Source organism: Pungitius pungitius, chromosome 1, assembly GCF_949316345.1.
Source record: "Pungitius pungitius chromosome 1, fPunPun2.1, whole genome shotgun sequence".
NCBI lineage: Eukaryota > Metazoa > Chordata > Actinopteri > Perciformes > Gasterosteidae > Pungitius > Pungitius pungitius.
In genome coordinates, this window is record NC_084900.1 from 29,554,648 (window position 1) to 29,575,735 (window position 21,088).

General features: G+C 44.1%; 3 protein-coding genes across 5 annotated transcripts in view; 2 read left to right on the top strand and 1 right to left on the bottom strand.

Moving 5' to 3' along the window:
* Nucleotides 1–5,612: 5,612 nt before the first annotated feature.
* idh3g (isocitrate dehydrogenase (NAD(+)) 3 non-catalytic subunit gamma) lies at nucleotides 5,613–9,963 on the bottom strand. Its single transcript, XM_037479145.2, has 13 exons — nucleotides 9,828–9,963; nucleotides 9,551–9,598; nucleotides 9,214–9,225; nucleotides 8,826–8,923; nucleotides 8,621–8,736; nucleotides 8,450–8,510; nucleotides 8,129–8,261; nucleotides 7,840–7,973; nucleotides 7,626–7,728; nucleotides 7,381–7,527; nucleotides 6,629–6,723; nucleotides 6,461–6,521; nucleotides 5,613–6,377 (listed from the first exon to the last, which is right to left on the bottom strand). The coding sequence occupies exons 1-13, from the start codon at nucleotides 9,906–9,908 to the stop codon at nucleotides 6,276–6,278; spliced, it is 1,191 nt and encodes a 396-aa protein (XP_037335042.1). The 5' UTR covers nucleotides 9,909–9,963; the 3' UTR covers nucleotides 5,613–6,275.
* Nucleotides 9,964–10,102: 139 nt separating this feature from the next.
* On the top strand, nucleotides 10,103–14,693 carry fam3a (FAM3 metabolism regulating signaling molecule A). Of its 3 annotated transcripts, none has more exons than XM_037479147.2 (10): nucleotides 10,103–10,425; nucleotides 10,799–10,830; nucleotides 10,968–11,075; nucleotides 11,287–11,310; nucleotides 11,436–11,562; nucleotides 11,914–11,972; nucleotides 12,082–12,132; nucleotides 12,228–12,312; nucleotides 13,018–13,144; nucleotides 13,724–14,693. In XM_037479147.2, exons 2-10 carry the CDS (start codon nucleotides 10,818–10,820, stop codon nucleotides 13,811–13,813), a joined length of 684 nt encoding a protein of 227 aa, XP_037335044.1. In that variant the 5' UTR covers nucleotides 10,103–10,425; nucleotides 10,799–10,817; the 3' UTR covers nucleotides 13,814–14,693. The 3 variants fall into 3 exon arrangements, with proteins under 3 accessions (XP_037335044.1, XP_037335046.1, XP_037335043.1); XM_037479149.2 differs by lacking the exon at nucleotides 13,724–14,693 and adding an exon at nucleotides 13,617–13,691; XM_037479146.2 differs by having other exon boundaries at nucleotides 10,105–10,425; nucleotides 13,715–14,693.
* A 1,363-nt stretch (nucleotides 14,694–16,056) lies between these two features.
* wnk3 (WNK lysine deficient protein kinase 3) overlaps nucleotides 16,057–21,088 on the top strand; it is a 30,513-nt gene continuing 25,481 nt past the window's right edge. Inside the window, exon 1 of the mRNA XM_062564508.1 lies at nucleotides 16,057–16,574. The gene's annotated coding sequence lies outside the window, so the exon portion shown is untranslated. The remainder of the gene's footprint in view (nucleotides 16,575–21,088) is intronic.

Consider the following 21,088-nt stretch of genomic DNA (forward strand, 5'->3'; position numbering starts at 1 on the left):
TTCAGTGGAGCAGAGCACGGATTAGTGCTGAATTTGGTATCGGATTTTCTTGGAAACCGAGCCTGCGGATAAGGGAGTTGACAGTACACGAAGGGCGTCAGAACTTGAGCTTTGTGACTGTCCTCACTCCGTCTGTCATCCCACGCTCAGATCCTCTGCCGTGTCTTTAGTTCTACCTGCCTACAGGGACAAGCTCCCTTCTGATGCCCCCCCCCCCCCCAAAGGCTGCCTCTCTTTAAGCAAAGCATTCAAAACACCCTGGGGAAACACATACACTTCAGAGGACTCGTACCACCATTTGTTATAATCATTTAATGTCAGGTGTTTTAGTGACGACACACAGGGAGCTTGTAGAAGGAGACGTTTGATGGCCTGTTGGCTAAAATGAGCCAGAACACATCAGAGTAAGGACCACAGACATATTGTGCAAGTCAGTCCAGGAGCTGAGATATTGCAAAATAGAAAAGAGCGTAACCTATGTGAAGACTAAACATCTAGTAATTGCTTGAGAAACTGCAGCATGAGGTCATGACAAAATCAATGAAATGAAGCCATATCTTGAGCAGGTTTCTGTGTTTTGTTTTTCTAGGATTAGGTAAGGAGTAATAGGAAGCCATGGATAGAATGGTGGAGGAGCTCTGAAATGGGTGAGGGGCCAGGCAGGTATGTGCCTTTGAAGGGCTGCTGAAAGAAACATCAGGTCAGCAGCACCACAAGAATGTGGGAAGAAAACATACAAGGGGCGAACTTTTCTCTGTAGAGCCAATAACAACTGTAGGATATGAATGTTAAAAATTATATTTCAAAAGTCACTCTTTATCCATAAATAAAACCCTTACAAGGGCAACGTGATGCTACTACTTAAGTCTGTTATTGCAACTTCATCCCTTCTAAAAGCGGGATACAGGTTGTAATGAAAATACAAACCCTGTCATTGTTTCAAGCAAGACAAAGACTCTTAGGTGATAAAACCTAATGGCGGTACATCACTTGATAAAAGGTAAAGTCATGTGCAGAGGCAGCTTACTCTGTATTCATCCAGAGACGGGATTGATCGTAGAAAGATTCAAAGAAGGCAATATGAAAGCAGAGGATGGAAGGTGGCTCATTGCTAGACTGAGTTTTCATATTCGCTTGTGAAAGGTGGCTTTGCACCGAGTCGGATCGGGTATGTCACTGATTATCCTGCCCCAGGTGTGTTTCTGCCGCTCAAATCTGACCGCGCTTCCTGTCTGCGGCATAGCAGTTCTCCAGCTCCGTGCGCTGCACAAACTCATCCCACAGAGGAAAGTCCTGGATTCTTGATTCTTTCATTAGCCCATTTTTAATACCATATTGTCTTTCTTTGAGCACACAACCTGAAATACCAAATTGCCCCAAACTGGCCCCAGGCTTCAGATTTCATCCAAAAACTAGACACTGTTCACAAAGAGCAATGCAGACGAGAATCCTGCAGAGCTGTCACAGTGAATCAAGATTTATAACCAAAGCTGTGCTTCCTGGTGGATTTGCAGGAATCTGTTTTCATCAAAACTCTTTAGAGATGCTTCGTCCGTGGAGAGTGGGGAGAGAACTGCAGACATTCAAAACAAGGGGGGGGGGGGGAGTCATTGTAAACAGAAGTTGCACAGGAGTCCATTTAACTAATGCTTTTAACTACAATATATGGATTATGGTACAAGAGGAAGGATTTACAAGTACAGTGAGAAAGAAAACAACGTTTTGATGTCACACAGATTTGGAGGGTTTGCACAGGTCGTTTAGTATGACATAGTATTTACTCTCCTAACATGCATCTGGCAGCAGGTGGGGTCCCGGCGAGGTTGAGGAGAGGAACGCTCACAGAGTGCACAGAGCGGAGTCACTTTTTATCAATCAAGACATTTATTAGATTAAACTACGTGAGTGTCGCTAGCTTTGTTTTGGCAACCAAAAGAACACACAGCTTTTTTTTCAACTGGCAAACACAGAGCTGGAAAGAGGGGTGTTGCCAAAGTTGTTGAAGGGCCAAGGGGAGCACAGTTGCGATTACATCACGGCAGTGTAATGCAGGTTGTCATGAGTGCTGCATGCTCCCCTCGATGGGGAATGTAACTCTAGCATTGCCACCTGAACTCACACCAGGGGCGCAGATGGTAACATATTGAACAGCATTAGAGGGAGATCAAAAGAGAGCAAGAGAGAGAACAGGGGAGATGTTGGCAAGCATGTAGAAATGGTTTGAGATGGAACAAATAGCCCATCAGTAGCCCATCACTGCTTTACCTCTCCTACCTCCCTTTCCTCCTCTGCAGTACACATCTGGCCTCTAAAGAACGACAACACATCAACATTCTCAGAAGACCTAGCTAGCAACACAACTAATTTATCATGAACATGAAACCAAACAAAAATAGCTCACTGGCTCCCCTCACTGTGCCTATGCCAACAGGCTTTCAGTACGGGGGAGAGGGGAAGAACGTGTGCGAGATTGGAAAAGTGAGTAAGACAGACAGGTTCTTATTTAGACACAATGCTATAAAGCACCCTGAGGTCAGCATGCATGGAGAGGACTTCCTTATCGTGGAATCAGTTTCTCTTTCTGGAGCTAAGAGTCCTGTAAATGCATGCAAATCTGGCTATAAATATATTTATATATATATGTACTCCGTTCAAGCATGTGGGCGTGCACACGCTCCTTGGATCCAGGCTCTGCAGGGGGACAAGCAATCAGCCATCAAATAGGAATTTTCGTACAGCAAAAATAGTAAACGGATAAATGAAACTGTTCTGATGCATCCATTCAATTTTAGCAGAGTGGCGAGTGAGCACAGTGTGCGCTCATGTAACCCAGCCACCTTCTGTAAAAATAGAACAGTGTGCAGCTACCGATAGAGAGGTGTTTTATTATCTCTTTTTATTTTGAAAGATAAGGTGGAGATAGCGTGTTTTAACAGCTAACTGCCCACTAATCTCCCTGGTTATCAAAGTATAGCTGCTCCACATATCAGTTCTCATCCCTCTTGCAACCACAACCTCCCCATCCTCCTTAAATTCACCCGATACCCAGGTTCTCCCCCTTATCTCCCACCCAAGCCCGGGCTCTTTCTTCATATATCCATTTCAGCCAAGCAAACATTCCCGCCAACTTCTCCCAACTACTCATTCATCATTCTTCTCCCATGGGGGCTGTCGCTGCTGAGGAAGACACTGGATGTCCCTGTAAAAAGAGGAATCCAAAACACACGCTGCCAGGCCTCAGTAATGAAGGATAGCTGACCACTGACGTAACTTAATGTAGCTAAGCTACAGCTTCAGGGTAGGAACAAGCTGCATTAACAGAGAGCAACTGGATGCAGCTGTGCTGGACGGAGCCTGATCAAATGCAAGTTGACTCAGTTTGGTCACCTGCGATGCACATTGCAGAGCTGCTCAACATGAGAGGAGGGGTCATGTTCATTTGAGGTGGAAATTACAAGCTGCATATCAGATTACACTGAGTAACGTGTTTGTGTGTGTGTGTGTGTGTGTGTGTGTGTGTGTGTCTGTGTGAAAAGAAAGACTGAGAGAAGAGGGACTGTAAATTAACAGGAGCAAGCTCGACCACATGGATGACTAATCATTACTAAGTATTAGTACTATAATTAGTCTCGTGATTTAGACTCTGCTAAAGGCCTAAAAAAGCAAAAGAAAAGACACAAAACCCACGAACCACTAAGCAGGCTCAAATTTAAGAACCCGATGACGTGACATTACGATGCATGATAAATCTTGCTATTCTCTCGAATGCTTGAGCCTGTTATTCATTTCTCGTACATCCTGTCACTCACGCTTCTCACGCATACCCTCTCAGAAATTCCTGCTGTCATCATCGGGGCTCCCAGCCATCCGATCAGCTGGTCTCATCAGCTGGTCACGTCAATCACGTAGCAGAGCAACATCTACATTGTTAGGCTATCGCCTTGCTGGCTTCACTTTTTAAATAAAGTTGTGTCTCTGGATTTAGTGTTTTCATGCTGCTGTTGAACGAGCACCCTTCTATCTGCCCATCACAGGTCATTTTGGTTCATCTGCCCCCTCCCCAGTCTTCAGCCCTCAACACCAAACCTTGGCCTTTGTTGGCTCAGTACAAATGCTCCTTGATTGCAACTTTTGCTCATATCTAGTTGTATCTGGCATGCTGATATTTTGATTTGTGATTCAGATATTTGTTTGTGTGTCAGGCTTCACTCGAATACAAGGTGAATACATTAGTTGTGGTGCTCAAAGTTTGGAACTTTGTCCCAATTATTCTGGAGGATCACAACTGGTTGTGATTTTTTGAAATGTGCTTTCTCAATGCTGTCAGCACCCTGATATTAAATTCCATATCCCCCTCATGTATCGGAATGGTGAGCACATTTTGCCCCGTAAAGCCTGAAATGGCCGGGGATTTGTTGCAGCATCTCTTTCTCCCTCCGCAAACTTTTGAACATCTGCCTCTTGGGCCCGATCCAGCGGAGGCTCAGAGGGGACTCAGCAGTGGCGACAGTGAGAGAGTGTGTGTAGTAACGTGCAGTGATTACAAGCGATGTGAGGTAAAGTGAGGTAAACAGTGCAGAGGATGATGAGAAAAAGCTGGCCTTCGGGTGTTGAAACTCTTGCAGACAGAACAAGAACAATTGATGACTTCTAAACTCTGTAAAGTGACTGATGAACGGAGAGTTAATTGAGGGCCAACCGGCAGAGGCCAAAACACACACGTAGTAATTCCCAGGGCAGTTCACAAGCTACGCCATTGGATGTCATTGTTGATTCCCGAGGGCAACTGAATCTATTAAAAGGGGCTCACCACTAAGTATTTCCAAGTAATTTACTCAATGTGCAAATATTTGAAACAGAGGAAAATTTTTGTAACTTTCTCACAGAATTGGAGACATGATAAATTGGCATGGACTAATTACAATCGGAAGTGGATTTGTTGACCGCGTCAGAGAAAGAAGGCGAGCTGGGAATATTTGTACAGTATTTGAGAGCAGGTCGCTGCTGATGCCAGTTAACAATGCTGGTTCTAGCAATGACTGTATGCTTGAAGTATAAAAGGAAATAAATGGAAAAACCACTGATGGTTTGGTTTTACCAGGTGAAACTATAAAACAGCGTTTTGTATTCACTATGAACCAGAAGCCAAAAATCCTTAACATTTGTCTATGAAACTCGTTTTCTAAAGACAAATGTCTGATTCCAAATCACATTAAAAGAACCAGAATATTTGTGTTAATTAATTTGCCTACTGTTCTTCTACCCTGACTGTGCAGTAATAACACACACAGTGGTCCACACTCGGAGCCCACATGCATACTGCCTACGCTGAGGACACTTTAATCAGTTAGTCCAGTGGCAACATAAAATGCTGTTGCCACCTGGTGGTGAAAGGTAAAGCAGAACATTTTTCTTTAATGCGGCGAGTAAGATGTTCACGGAGCGTGAAATTGTTAAACAAACATATGGGTCAGTGAGCTTTATGCAATTTGGAGAATAATCTTTGCTCCCGGCAGGAGGCAAAGGAGCTTCCGTCTTTGAAACTGAGTAAAGAATCAAGATAAATCTTAACAGTGAAAGGTCCTGTTTTCTGAAGCCAAGAAAGCCTGTGATACGGTAGATATTTCTTTATTGATCATATTTGTGTTGTACAGTATACGTAGTCGCACACAGATTTGATAAAATAAGTATTTTCATATCTGGTTTGAAGAGCTTTTGCTTGGTCAGACTAAAATACCTACATCACTTTATAAGTACAATTGATCTGATGTGAACACACAAAACAGTACATTTGTCGCAGGCAACCAGATGTTTAAGATACATTAACAAAGCACATTTAGTTGAATAAAAAGGTTGCAACATAATCTGTGGAAAATAAATAATGATGCAGGGTGGAAAATCCAGTCATATTGGGACATTCTTTATTTTTCTGTCCCCAACATGTGTCAGGCCACAGAGGGCATTTACATATTTTTTCAATACAATTTGTAAGACCACAGATTTTCAACTAAATGATCCAGATGAACTCAGGAAATATCCTTAAGTAAATATCACTAAGCTGTATTTGGAAGAAGTGAAAATGGAATTTGATCAATGGTAAACCGAAGGTCATTATTATATGTGAAACACGGGTGTGGTTAAATGTTTGTTTGCACAATTAGCCAGAAGCTTCACGAACAACAACAAATAGGAAATGTTGTGAAGCCAGCAAGAGCACTCAGCGCTATGGCAACAGACAACCTGTTCAGTCTGAGTGCGTGTGTGTGTGCGCGCGCTTAGAGGTCGGATGTGAGCGGCCCTTTACTCTGGATGACCCTCATGATGGACTGGACCACCTCTGATGTGGTGCCCTGACCCCCAAGATCAGCTGTGTGCAACTGCAAAATAGAAAGATTTTTTAATCAGGAAACTCACAAAACCTTTTATTTACATTTTCTTTTTCAAGCGTATACAAACTTACCCTGGTTTCGTTCATAGTACTGAGGATCGCATTTCGGATCATAGTTGCGTAGTCATAAAGCCTGGACACACACAGGAGCAGGACTTGCATTAAGATGTATTTACAGCATCACATCACCGATGGAGCCACAGGGAGGTGTACAGTTCAAGAGTTAAGAGGGGAGCTTACTTAAGGTGGTCCAGCATCATGCAGCTGGCTAGCAGCATGGCAGTTGGGTTTGCAATGTTCTTTCCCGCGATACTCTTCCCCGTGTTCCTTGTAGCCTGAAAGACACAGAAGAAAAACGAGACTAAATGCTGAGTCATAGTTATAATATATCATTGTTATCTCAATTACATTTTAGAATATGTTTTTTTAAAACCGGTTTGGGAGGATTACTTTAAGAAATATAACCTGTAAAAAAAATCACAACATTAAAGATCATGAACACTGCTAGATTTCCCTTTGGGTCACAAAAGAAAGATGCTAAAATGTCACCAATATTTTACATGAAGCAGAAACGGCATTATAGTGCAAGTTGACATCCAGCAGTGAAAATACTGTTGTTGTCGTTGTTGTTGTTGTCGTCGTCATCATCCTCCAAGGACTCGTCTGGCAATTTAGTGTGGCCCGGTTTTAACTTGGAGCAGCAGCAGTACACACTTTAATCAAATTAAATCAACCAGCATGAACTTTTCCTGATTTTTCATTTTCAACGTTTGCACTGAAAATCTCCTGCTTGGTGTTGACTTGTTCTACGTTGTTCTCCTTTATGAAAATAAGGCCAATAAAGGAAGTGTCAGGAAGTGTTTTGTGTGCACAATCCTAAACCTTTTTTTTAATATATATAAAATACAAAAAGCCATTACGTGTGTCATATTATCCCCCCCCCTCCCCCCCACCCAGTGTGTCTCACCAAACACAACCTGCCAAACACTCACCGTTTCAAACACAGCATAGTCACGGCCGTAGTTGGCCCCAGGCACGAGGCCCGGCCCCCCCACCAGGCCTGCACACACGTTGCTCACCACGTTCCCATACAGATTGGGCATCACCATCACGTCAAACTGCTGGGGCTTGGACACCAACTTAGGAACACAGACAAACAAAGTAGTGGGTTGATGATTTAGAGAAGCTTTAGATGCACTTTCAATCAAAGAGGTATTGTCATTTTATCCTCTGTCACCTGCATGGTGGTGTTGTCCACAATCATGCTGTCAAAAGTGAGGTCTGGGTAATCGGATGCCACTTCCCTGCAACACTGAAGGAACAAACCGTCGCCGAGCTTCCTGTTTGAGCAGAAAGGCCAAACTCAGCATTTCCCGCAGCAACATCATGAAAGATGCCGGTCTCAGGTGCCTAAGCAGTTCCGTCCCAATACCTTTGCCTCAGTAACTCACATGATGTTAGCCTTGTGCACGGCGGTGACCCTTTTACGGCCTTTCTCCCTGGCCAGTTGGAAGGCATATTCTGCAATCCTCAATGAGTTGGTCCTGGTGATGATCTTGAGAGACTCCACTACACCAGGTACATTCTAGAAAGGGGAGGGGAAATGACTGACAGGTCATTCTTCTGTGCAATAGGTAACATCAGGGAGCACCTGCACGTCGCTAGTGTGACTGAGTCGAGGTACACATAAGCATGCGTTTCAGGAGAGAGAGCATCGATCGGGTTTATGTTCTGTCTGACCTCGTGCTCCAGATTGCTGTACTCTCCCTCGGTGTTCTCCCTGATTATCATGATGTCAATGTTCTTGTGGCGAGTTTGAACTCCAGGGAGCGACTGGCAGTGCATCACATTGGCATACAGGTCTAAACTCGTGCTGTTAATAGATACATGAAGGAAGAGGGAGAGAGAGAGGGAGAGAGGGAGGGGTGTGGGTCGCGGTGTCAGGAATAAACAATAGGACAACGGATATTAGCAGACACAAAGGCACAAACGATGGACGAAATGTAAGCCATCGGACAAAAAAGAGCTCAAGGGAACGGAGTATGTTCTTAAAACTCTTACCGTAGGAGATTATTTCTGGATTTGACAGATGGCGCCATGGTATGTTTGGTTTCTATGTTACCTATCAGGAGAGTTAACATTGTTAAACATTAGTGTCATCTCCTTATTATAACCGACATGCTTCTCACAGCTGTGCTCGGATTTCATTACACCAGGAGACAGGTAGCTTGCCTTTGAGGGCGACCCTATTTCGACGAATGGCAGTGATGGCATTGTTGATATCATCCTCTGTCTCCACGTTAGAGTTGACGTGAACCACCTCAAAGTCGACCGGGACACAGCAGAACCTGCAGCACGAAGAGAGAAAACGGACGCCGAGTCTGAGAACAGTCTGTAGTCAACACTTAGAACAGCATTTACTTTTTGTTTGACCGACCTGAAAACCTCTTTGACATGATTGAGCAGCTCTGGACCGATTCCATCTCCGGGTATGAGCGTCACAGTGTGCCTGCCTCCATACTTTGCAGGAGGGGGCTGTAAAGAATGAACAATTTAAACATTGCAACCTGCACTAAATTTGAAAAGAGGACAAAACTGCTGGATTTGCACGTTTTGAGCTTAATACAAATCACCTTAAGGACATGAAAAACAATGCCATTGACAAACTTAAATATTAGGGAATATCTATTATTTCTAACATTTCTACACTAGGATTAAAGTCATAATAAGGTAAATTGTTTTTCTACATCACACAGTATGAATAGGAATGTCAAGTTTCATGAAGCAATGCATAGCAGTCGAGTGATCCAGAGGCGGCTACTTACAATGTTGTCCCTCTGTTGTTGACGGCAGACAGCAAGGAAAGCAGATAAACAAGAGTTAGACAGCAGTTGTTTGAAAGCCACGTAAAAACAATCCTAGAAGTAGCCAGTACAGAAGCATTTTAACCTCTCCTCCGCTAAGAAAGTGGTCACATCAAAACAAATAGAAGAACCCCACCTCTCCCAAGTTGAACCCAAGTTGATACAGCTTGTAAATAAATAATTAAATAAATGAGTAGTGATCTAAACAACAACAACAACAACTTTAGAAGAAGATATGTTATCTTCTTTTTTTACGTTTACTCATTCCAACAAGATTCGTGGTATTTTATTGACTTACACCATTTCCGGTCTTATTCCTCTGACTTGACAGAGTTCTACCAAATACCTGAAATGCAAAACAGAGAGAGATTAGACAGCACGTTTGTGATTTCACCATCACAGGGTCCAATTTGAAGGTGTGCAAGAAGGCTGCTATGATCGCCTTCAACGTCTATTTACCATATGACCTTGTGTTCATGAAGTAACAACAGGCCGTAATGTAACATAACACCTTTATTCTGCGTCATCAACAACGCTCACAGCTAACGGGACTACAGCGAAGCCTCGAGTCTTACTTTGGCCGTGTTTCCAAGGCGTCCACCCAGGAATGGATGAAGGATTTTTGACATCGACATCGCAGCAGTGTGGGCAGCCATCTTGACGAACTGTCCTCGTGCCCGATCGGTAGGCGCTGTGCACGCGCAATGTTTACAATGTTTATTTATTTTTTTGTTAGAGAAAATATCTATCAATTTTAAATAGATAGGGCGTCTTAATGGTGCAAGGGGTGTGGGGGGATACTGTCCGTTCAACAATAAAATTAATGGTTTATAGTTTATAAATCTAGGTCACGTGATCACTTTCGCGCAGACTCAGTGGGGACAGTCTAACACGGAAGAAACGACAGTTTGGGATAGACATTTTTTTTGCACACTTTTGAAATGCGGAGTGACGTTTTTTAGAGTTGGTCGCCTGGGCTTTTCTTAACAACACCTGGTATTCACTTTGAAAGCTGATTCATAGTAGAGAAGCCTCGATGAGGAAACAGCGCAAGAAGTAGCGACAAGTCCCTTGTGGCGCGAGCAACAGCTCCTCTTTAGCGTTGATTAGCGTTTCAACCAGCACTGCCGCACAGACGAGGGCAACGACTCTCACTGGCACTGAAGAAGCAAGGTGAGCTATCCGTCTGTTATCAGTCATGTTTTATGAGTGATTTGTGTTGTTGCCATGTCTGCGATGCTTTGGGCTCGTATCCTCCTGCACGCGTTATCACCACAGAGCCGTCTCCAGAGGCCACTGTGTGAAATGAAACCTTGAAGTTAGAAAGGACGCGGTAAACTTTGAATGAAGTTGCTCCTATTTTAGCTTATTGTATTTGCTAATGTTAATAATTTAAGGGTTAAAAGTGTTATTCAAACGCACAATGGAATTGCATCATTGCTTTTCATAAATCTACACATTGCTCATCTTTCGACAAAAAAATGTAACCACAGTTGTCAAACTCTGCGGAAATTTTTTTTTTAATGTAACTTTTTTTTGTGTGTAGGTCTATGAGACGTTGAATCATGCGATTAACAGGTTGGTAAAAGTTGTTGTGTTTTTTTTGTTGTGTTTTTGCACATGCCCCCCCCCCCCCCCCCCTCTCCCACCAAAAAAACAACAACAAACAAACAAATGTTCTTTGCCCTCCCGCGTGCGACGCGTTTCTCCCGCAGCCCCCCTGCGAGCTGCGGCCGTGCTGCTGCTGGTGGGGCTCACCTGGCTGCTGGCCACCTCCCTGTTCGGAGGCCACGGCGCCTCCTCTGTGCGCAACTTCTTCAGCGGTAAGAGAAAAAAAACCTCATGATGCAGTGTCTTTGGGGTTTTCTGCTCTGCGGCGGTGAGCATTTAGTTTTTAGCGATGAGTTGATAAAGAGAGTAACCTCATAAGATGTGAGGCATTGGTGAGGAGAGGTATGTGTCGCATATGATGAAACAAAGCCTTTATGACATGAGATTAGTTCACTACAGTGTGCACATTTCTCCACTTTTCAGGTGCTAGTGAGAAACCAACAGCTGGTAAGTAAAAGAAAAACAAGAAAAACATGATTTAAATGTTGTGGCTGCTCTTGCTGTCAAATATGATCATGTTTTGGCCTAATCGCATTCCTCATGACAGTTGACTATTGTGTCACACATTTTAGCTGAACCCCGCCCCCGAAAGTACAAATGTGGCCTTTCCGCTCCCTGTCCCGCAAAGCACTTGGCTTTCCGCCTGGTGTCTGGTGCCGCCAACGTCATAGGGCCCAAGATCTGTCTGGAGGATAAGATGTGAGGTTCAGTGCTCGTCGGTTTCTCTCTGTTCGTCTATGTCTCTGTCCCCCTTGCAGACTTCCTTTTTTATTTATTTTTTTGGTTTCACACTGTGTTCTTTTCCCCCCACCCCCGTGCTGTCATAACCAGGCCTCCAAGCCTGTGTGGGGAGCTGAATGCAAGTATTCTTTCAGTCTGTCCATCCCCCATTTCGTTGTTTCTGCCTTAAGTCCTGGTTCTTGTTATAAATGTTGTTGTTTCTCAAGTGAAAGGCTGTGTGTGTAGATAAATGTGTATGTATAAAGCGAGGTGTTTTTTTCCTTGAGTGCCTCAGATAGCTGTTCAAACATTTGTGTTTCTGTCTCCAAGGCTAATTAGCAGTGTGAAGAACAACGTTGGCAGAGGACTCAACATAGCCTTGGTGAATGGTATGCGTGTCCTCATTCCCTTTAACCGGTATTGCTGCATTGATCATTATAAAGCTCCTGTTGATTCATGTTATGATGATAACATTCAAACAATGTTTCTCTGCTCCAGGAGTGACCGGGGAGCTGTTGGATATAAAGACCTTTGATATGTGGGCAGGAGGTAACACAGACCCGACACTAATGTATGATGCGTATTTCACGTCCGGTACACAGTACTGGGCCACAGGACATGCCTCATCTGATGTACGTTTGCAGATATTTCTGACCTGCTGAAGTTTATCCGGCCGCTCCATGAAGGAACACTCGTGTTTGTGGCTTCCTTTGACGATGCAGCTACAAAGTAAGAATCCAGGACGTGCAACCACTTTCAACCGCCTCTGTTTTTCCCTTGTTTTCTCCACTAAATTAAATACACTGTGAGGTAATTTGCAGGAGCCAAGCTGCTGCATGGGATCCGACCTTTTGAGTTTTAGTGTGTCTGATATCAGACAAGGTTAGCAGAGCAGTTAGAGATTCTTTATTTGAAGGCTCTGTGGGAAATGATAAGCCTCTGTGGTGCCGCTAGGTAATCATGATTTTATTTTGATAATTGCGTTTAAATCTGCTGATAATTAATTTGTTAATGAACACTTGGTGTCTCTCGGGCTGAACAAAATCCATTAACCTCAGAAAGTCTTATGTCTTAAAACCACATCACACCACTGTAAAGTGGTGGAAGCAGACAGATCATGTAAAAGCCCCGTAGGAGCCAACGGAGACATGTGATTGTGATTGGTCGGTGCTTTAGTAAACCCAAACAGAGGATAAGCAAATACACTTTTATAGTCTTCTCAAAGCCATTTGCATGTCGATATTCACCCAATCACACGCACTCACCCGGGCACTGATGGCAGAAGCTGCCGTCCAACATGCACCCCCTGCTCACCGGGACCTCATCTAAACGTACACACACACACACATGGCGCTATTTGGGGTGTATTACCTTGCAAAGTGACCCATGTGATCATTTCGAACTTGCTGCCTTACGCTCTGTTCTGGCTGACAGGTTGAACGACGAGTCGCGGCGCCTGTTTGAGGATCTGGGGAGCACGGCCGTGAAGGAGCTGGCCTTCAGAGACAGCTGGGTGTTTGTTGGAGCCAAAGGCATTGAGAATAAGAGTCCCTTTGAGCAGGTATGTGACTCTCAATGCAACCCAGTCTCACAGAAACACGTGTAATAGCTGCGTTGGTCCACAAGGGAAAACGTAATATTGTTACAATTTCCCCCCAAAAAACGTGACAATGTCAAATTTTTTTGGCCTATTCATTCATTTATTTTTTTGGCCTATTCAATGATAACCTGAGGCCATGGGTGTACAAATCATCAGCTCCTTTTGATGTGACATTCGTTTGGCGGCGGTTAAGGGCTTAAAGATGTAAATACGAATCCATATGTGTTCAAATGAAGTAGTTTGAAAAAGGACTCCGCAGACAATGTCATAAAGATTACTTGCTACTAATTAGAATGGTTTACTAATTAGAATTGATGGAGATGCACACTATAGATCAGATATCATGGTACAGTTTATCCAGTTTTCCTAATTAAAAAAAATAATTAAATATCCATTCATTCATCTACATCTTTTTAATCTCTACCACGGTAAGCACTCAGTCAAAAAACAGGCTGTTGTGAAGACGTCCGTTTAATGCTGCTGTCTGCTGGGTTGACATCCGCTCTGTTTGCCCTCGGCCGTTCCCATTAGCGGATGAAGAACAGTAAGAACAACAACAAGTATGAAGGCTGGCCCGAGTCTCTGGAGATGGATGGCTGTATTCCCCTGCGGCCCCCCCTGGAAGGATAGTTCTACCTGACGCTCTCTGGCGTGCAGCAGCAGTGGCTCCGAATGAATGTTCACGAGGCCTCAAACTGCATTTTATCCCCCGCCTCGTGGTGGTGGTGTGAGTCGACTGACTGCAAGGATTTTTCTTGTGACTTAATATAATTTAAATTGCTGTATCGAGTTATAAAGAAATTGTACATTAAGCTTTGAGACATTTCTGAGCAGACTGAATATTGTAGAAACAATGACATTGTGTGTGGTTAAAACCAGCGTGACAGTAGGAAATGTTCCTTCTCTGCAAGCCCGTCTGTAAGGTGAGAATATTCAGTGCACGACATTTGATGTCTGCTACATTAATGGTTTAAATGTCCTACCAAGCATCTGTAGGCAGATATTTGTCCGTTAATTTCTGTTTATTGTGTTACTCATATTTCAGTGATCTTGTTATGTCAAGTGTCAGCTGCCATTTCATACTTTGAACTTGATGCACTACCCTTATTGCTCGCCACATGTTTACAGATTGCTTCAGACAATTCTGGCCTATCTGGCCTAAATATTTATTTTAATACTTTATTAGAAATTCATAGTGTGGATGCATAATAAATACAGCCCATGGTTATAATGGTTTTAATCCTGCAACCCGGGTGCTTTATTTTAATATTCAAGTGCGTGCGTGTGTGTGCATGTATGTTTTTCTTTTATTATCACGCTTAATGTATCCATCTGGCATCTTACAAGCATAACATTGAAAGAGATGTATACATATAATATTTGACATGAACTTTTAATTTGATCTGCCTTATCTGAATTGTGGTATGTTACCTTTCAGTGTAAAGATTTTATACACAGCGTCGCAGTCAGTCTTTCTAATGTGACAACAATAAAACTGAATAAAACACTACGAATGCTTCTCTATGGGTCCGCAGTGGTTCTGAGTCAGCTGTCATGCTTGAGGGAATCCGCTAGAGGGCGACAGGAGCAGGTGTTTGCGGGGTTACTGGGTTCACTCTGCTCCGGGCGTTTGTTCCACTAAGCCTGTTCCGTGGGGGCGATAAAACACTGTGGACGGAGAAGGCGTGAGGGTTGATTGAGTGGCATCACGTAGAATGTGATGGCTGGAAAGTAATTTATGTAAAACGTGGATCTTTTGATGTCGCCGTTTAGCTGTTTTATGACCTATTCAAGTGTCGTTAAAGAAGTCGGGATTTTGGGTTGCATAAATAGAAATGAGTACTGTGTTTTCAAGGCCTAAAGAAAGGTGATGCAGTTTAGTGTTCAAGATTATTATCTGGACTTCCTTGCCTGCATACCTTTTAGGGGTGTGTTTAAGTTATTGAGTTTCAAGATGAGATACACATGATCTATGTGACTCTTGGGGATTTAAGCGTCACACTTGAAAAACTGACATTCTCTGTACGGTGGGAACTGAATTATGAGCACGTTCTTTTTTGATCTAAGGGTAATTTGTTTGCATCCCCAAATTAAAACAATACAAATTTGATAAAATCCGACAAATTATGCACAGACAATATTAATGTCACACGAGGAACTGCCGTATTTACAATACCTAATTTAGCTCCACATTGAATCACAGTCACATGAATGCAATTTTTTATATATTATAACAGTGATAACAATTGTTGGCATTGGCAAATGCTCTCAAGTGTCATGTTGAAATGGAGGACTTTTGCTTGTAACAGCATTTTTACAGTGTTGTTGGACTTTTTTTTATCTAACCTAAAACCTCTTTCACGGGCACTCGCCTAAGATTTTATGCCAGAACAGCGAGACTAAATAGGTTCTACACAGATGTGAAATACGTTACCTATCCTATGGGGAAAAATGGACATATAGTCAAAGTCTACAAATACTACAATGGGGATAAAAATGAAAAAGCCAAAAGCATGCGCTGAACCCATTTTTTGAGGGATTGCACAATCGGCGGTGAGACACAGCTGGTCTCTGCCTAGTCAGCAGTTTTCATTCTAAAAATGCTTGATATCATTTAAAAAATACATTTATAGCACATGTCAATGGAGGAATATGAATTTGTATAACATCACTATTTGCATGATGACACAAACACACACACACAAACAGTCATCTATAATCTTCATAGAATTCAAAAGTCTTCCAAAATCTTTTACTGTCCTGAGACTTGACTTTACGAGGCCCATTTGAACGCAGCAATATAGTCCGATAACCGGAGGTTGACGTGAAGACGTCGCACCAGCGTCCCCTCGTGGCGCCGCGAGGCACCTGACGTGATCGATGAGAGCAGACAGCGCGCTCAGCGGCTACACGCGCGAGACCTGCCGTCGTGCGTTCTAAATAATGTACATAAGTTACTGATATTATTCGGGTGCGCGTAAATGGCAAGCCGCTCAACTCGGAGCCGGTAAACCGAGCAGCGAGGGTCGACATCTGTAAACCCCACGGCCACCGTCGGGTGAATTACACGCTCTGTGCCTCTCACGCGGACCGAGGCGCGACGGCTCCGGTGGGGATTTTGGAGCCCACGACGCACGCGACCGGAGCTTATGAAAACACGCAAAGACAAATACAAGCGGAAGGCGTGGACACCTGTTTTTTTTTTAGCCTAAATGCATTTTTCCGTGGCTGTCCAACTATTTGTTTGTAGGTAGAAAGCCGTTAAATGTTCTGTAAGAAGGTTTGTTAAAAAACGGAATACTACCACATCAGTCAGTTAACTATCTGGGCTGAGCGGGTCGTTTTTTTAATATTTTAAATAAGATACTGCTGGACATGGAGGTACATTCCGGTGAGTAGCGTTTGTTTTTCCATCTACAATCCAAATAGTCATCGTGTATTATTCCAAGGCGCACCATTGTATTGTTTTTGGTGTGTGCGAGGGGGCTCATTAGGTCTGGTGTTTATCCTCTCCGAGGGCGGTTTATTGTGCTCATTTAAACGGTACAAGGCTCAAGTCAAGTGCAGACCCGCCGGAGGACGCCGACGGGCCCCCGATCACAACATGCCCAGCACACGATTCGGATGATTTGTGTCGGCGCGAGGCACTGAAGGCCAGGAGAGGGTTTATTTTTTTAATTATTTGATTTGTGGTAGTGGTCTCGCTCACCATGCTCTGGTCTCGTATGGTGACTGTACTTCTCAGAGTCAGCTGATCCACCAGAGAGCCAATGGCTGCTCTCGCCGAGCCGCGGCCTATAAATAACGAACCTTAAATGCCTTTCTGCTTTGCTCGAAAGCGATTGGCCAAAATATATATGTAAAATATATATTATTTTTACGAGGAAGTGCCTTCGTCATTTCGAGTGTTGATTTAAAAATATATAAATATAATAATAATATATATATGTTATATAATATGGGAATCAACACTTGGCTGATAAAAGTTTCAGAGACCATTCTGGAGGAGTCTAAGAGGCTGCTGGAGTAGTAGTTTAAGATACTTCAGCCACATGTAATCCCGATTCATCATTGGCTGATTACGGTGCCTTTTGCTCACCTGGATTAGAGGAATCCTTCGGTACGGAATGGATGTGCTCGCTGAGGGGAAAGAAAGAGAACAAAAAGGGGGGGGTGGATAACACATGTTTGCTGTGTATGAACAGTGCTCCCTGTGTGTGTGTGTGTGTGTGTGTATGTGTGTGTGTGTGTGTGCGCGCGTGTGCGCACGTGCGTGCTACCTACACTCTCCCATGCTTGACCTGGATTGGACAAAAGTGGTTGTTGTGTTTTCCCTAATGGGAGGAGAACAATCAGCGTGTGTTTGATTCTAGTGGCCGGGCATTAGATCTTTTTCTTCAGATCCACAAACCTCTGCTGATGGCTGAAGACGCACAGGGAAGACACACATGTGCTGAGCTCTAGTTACATCACCTCACGGGCACATTTGCTCATGCACTGCTTTTGACCTCCCGGTGCTGTGTTTGGATCGCTTCTCAAAAGCGGTTCATCGAGGCCTTAGGTCCCCCCTCTGGCTCGGCCTATTGCATCGGGCTCGCTGTAATGGATGGTAAATCTGCTGCATAATCACAGTTAAAGCTCATCGGCGCTGGGTGGGGCTCTGCGACGGTCGGCACCGGCCACCTCCAGCGATGCGCTGCCCGTCTTTTGCTTGTACCTGGCAGTGTGGCCCAACAGATTCTTCTCCCAGCCTCGTCACCGCAGACCGACCGGCCTCCGGCTCCTCTTTAGAAGAGGCCGATAATAAACTGCGACCATGCTGGACGGATTCAAGTGTTAAAAAGCTATTGTTACTAGCGGGTTTTGATCCAGAGTTGATATAGACAACATGTTTCTTTTTATATCCTTTTCACACTTCCTTCTCTTTGGCTAAGTGCGTCTCCCTTCCTGGTGTACCGATGCTCTGTCAGTCTCAACAAAGGGATGAAATCACTTTAAAACTCTCTTTAAAGCTGACAGTTGATAGCCGAATCTTATTAAAATAATTAAGTGAGACCTACAACCTCTCAGAAGTTTGCCAATAGCTTATTTCGTGGTTTACATTTTGAAAAGTTCTAAGTTCTTTTTGAACTAAGGAAAGTTTGAGCACAGGTAAAATAATTGAGAAGGTGTAATAACGCAAATATGTTCTGAATCCAAATAGCTGAGGATCGTATGAGCAGCGTATCTCTTCTTTGCAACAGGAGCGTATGAACTAACAGGTTCACAGCCAAGCGGTTCTTCCATCTGCTCGGCCTCGCTGAGACACTGGACATTCCTACCGACACCATTCCTCTCCTAATGGAGTGTCCTCATGCTTTCAACATCACCCAACCGCTAAAAGCGTTCTTCCACTCCTCTCCTTCTCCCTCCTCCCCTCGTCTCCTTTCCTCCCCTCTCCACAACTGTAGCTGTTTTTTGTTCCGACAAAAATGTAGCTATAGTCGCTGCTTTCATTCACACAAACATTGGCACATATTTTATCAGGCAAAATCCCTCCCAACCCTCTTTTTGTCTGTGCCCCCCTCCCCTCTTTATCTCTCTCTTGTTCTCTTTCACACACACATTTTCCCACCCCGTCTACTAGCGCCCCCCCCCCCCCCCTCGCTCCATCCCTCCTTCCCTCTCTCTCTGTTTGAAACTCTGCTCCCACCAACTCCAGTCCCTTCCTGTCCCCCTCGCCACTTTTTATTCACTCTTTTCATCTACACTGTCCCCTCAATTGTAAAAGCGGCGCACACACACACACACACACACACACACAGACGCTGTGGCTGGGCCTTTGTTTAGCTGCTTAAATATCCAGCGGCAGTTTGGTTCCAGGGGATTAATGTGCGTATCCCCATAAAGTACGGGACGAGACAAAGTGCAGCACACTAACAGGGTTGCAATGTATGGGTTGTGTGTTTTATGGGTTGTGCAGGAGGTACGAGACTGCGCGTGCACTTTTATTTAGTATAATAGAGAGTGTGTAAGGAATGCGGGGCTTTGCTTCCTCCTCTCCTTTAACACAAATAACAAGAAGTCCGAGCGAGAACAAATGCGGCCCGTCAGCACGTTTTAGAGAATCGAATAGCTTTTAGCAATAAAGCAAAGGTGTCACAATGATTTTCACTGCACATTTCAGAAGGGATGAGGCAACTGCAGGTGTTCTCCCTGTGCGAGAGCCTCACAGAAGGCTGCAGGGCAGATGTTCGGGACATGTGATGGATGCCGCGTCCAAGAGGGAAGAGAAGTCACGGCTCGGAGCGGCCACGTTGGCTTTTGTTATCGCCAACTGCGGTTTACCTCGTGTGCCCACGCGTCTCGGTCGTATTCCCGTCGCTCTGGCATGCGGTTTGGGCGGTTTGTGTGGTTTTTAGCTGTGTTTGAAATATAAGAAAAGAGTGTGAGAGGGAGGGAGAGAAGGAGTGTTGTTCGAGCCTGCCAGTGTGTGTCTGATATCCTTTTCTGTGTAGGGTGTGTGTGTGTGTGTGTGTGTGTGTGTGTGTGTGTGTGTGTGTGTGTGTGTGTGTGTGTGTGTGTGTGTGTGTGTGTGTGTGTGTGTGTGTGTGTGTGTGTGTGTGTGTGTGTGTGTGTGCAACCAGTGAGAGAGACAGTGATGGGGCTGAACGTGTTTGATGTACTGTGATGACTCCGTCCGGTATGTCGCTTTCATGGGAACTCCTTGCCTCTGGGACATGGGAGAATAAGCTCCTGTTTGAGGGGCAGCTTCCCTCTCTTTATCGCCTGTTGTTTTTCCCCCTTTGTGCTCCCCACATCCTGTTGGCCTCCACCTTTCTGGGGTCACTGTGCACCGCGGCCCGGCCCGTCCCCACCGGGCTGCTGAAATGTGTAGTTGTTGGAAGACCAAGACAGTTTTAATAATTGGTCATTTAATGCATGTTTGATCATTCATTGGCTCTATATTCCCATGTGTTAGCGGGTCTTAAACATCGTTTTTAATTGGAAATCTTTTGACTGTTGACCAAGAAACGCTCTTCTCATCGAAATTGTGCAATTCCTTTTCTGAGATGTAACACATTGATCAAACAATGTATATTTTATATCTTTATTATGATTTCAAATACTAATAGTAGAGATTTTCCTACCGGTAGAGACTCTGCTAAAGAGTTTTTGTCCCTGACTTTAATGTGTGTCGTTCTACAGGACCAGACCTTCAGGGTCCCGACAGAACTGCTTTGTGTAAATATAACATTTTTCCACTCTAATAATACAGTACCTTGATTAGTATTTCGGTCACTGATTTGGCAAAAAAGGGACAAAATTAGCCTCATTAAAACTTTAGGAAAAGAAACTATTTAGCAATGCATGTGACTTTTATTATTTTGTAAATTGCACACTGTATAATGTGAAGGAGCCTCTAATGTTTGGGTCATATTATTTCATGATAAAGTTGTCTTGCCGTGTTTGGGAACCAGCTAAACTGGAACTCCTCCTGAGCAGGTGTAGTATCAGCCCGTTTTTAACTTGATTGACAGTCCCAGGCATTGCATGTCAGACTCATTTGCTTTGAGCCTGGAGAAACAACAGGCTTGACGTGAGTGTTAATGACCACCTTATAAAAGAGATGAAAGCGAGCCACTGGAGGAGCCCCCATTGGTCACGATGGGCATTGCTCATTAAAATTGAAGGAAGAAAAAAAATCCAGACCATTCAGGGGTCAAGTTCTACGTGTGTGGTCCCAGAGGAGGAGAGCTCCATAAAACCCTGCTGTAAACCCCACGCCGTGGCAGTGGCCCTCGAACGCCCCTCGTGTTCCGTAGTAACGTGATATATCACATGTTGTAAACTAATATATGCAAAGTGACTTAACACCACGTCCCACGTTGCACTTTTACTTACCATTTATCTCACCAGTGTACT

Excerpts from the sequence above, each read along its gene's own strand:
- idh3g (XM_037479145.2), bottom strand. The coding sequence starts at position 9,908 with ATGGCTGCCCACACTGCTGCGATGTCGATGTCAAAAATCCTTCATCCA. Across the intron at positions 8,262-8,449 it reads TCCAGAAATAATCTCCTACG|CACGAGTTTAGACCTGTATG; the intron begins GTAAGAGTTTTA and ends ATCTATTAACAG. Across the intron at positions 6,522-6,628 it reads ATGATGCTGGACCACCTTAA|GCTTTATGACTACGCAACTA; the intron begins GTAAGCTCCCCT and ends GTGTGTGTCCAG.
- fam3a (XM_037479146.2), top strand. Across the intron at positions 11,076-11,286 it reads TGTGCGCAACTTCTTCAGCG|GTGCTAGTGAGAAACCAACA; the intron begins GTAAGAGAAAAA and ends TCCACTTTTCAG. Across the intron at positions 11,311-11,435 it reads TAGTGAGAAACCAACAGCTG|CTGAACCCCGCCCCCGAAAG; the intron begins GTAAGTAAAAGA and ends CACACATTTTAG.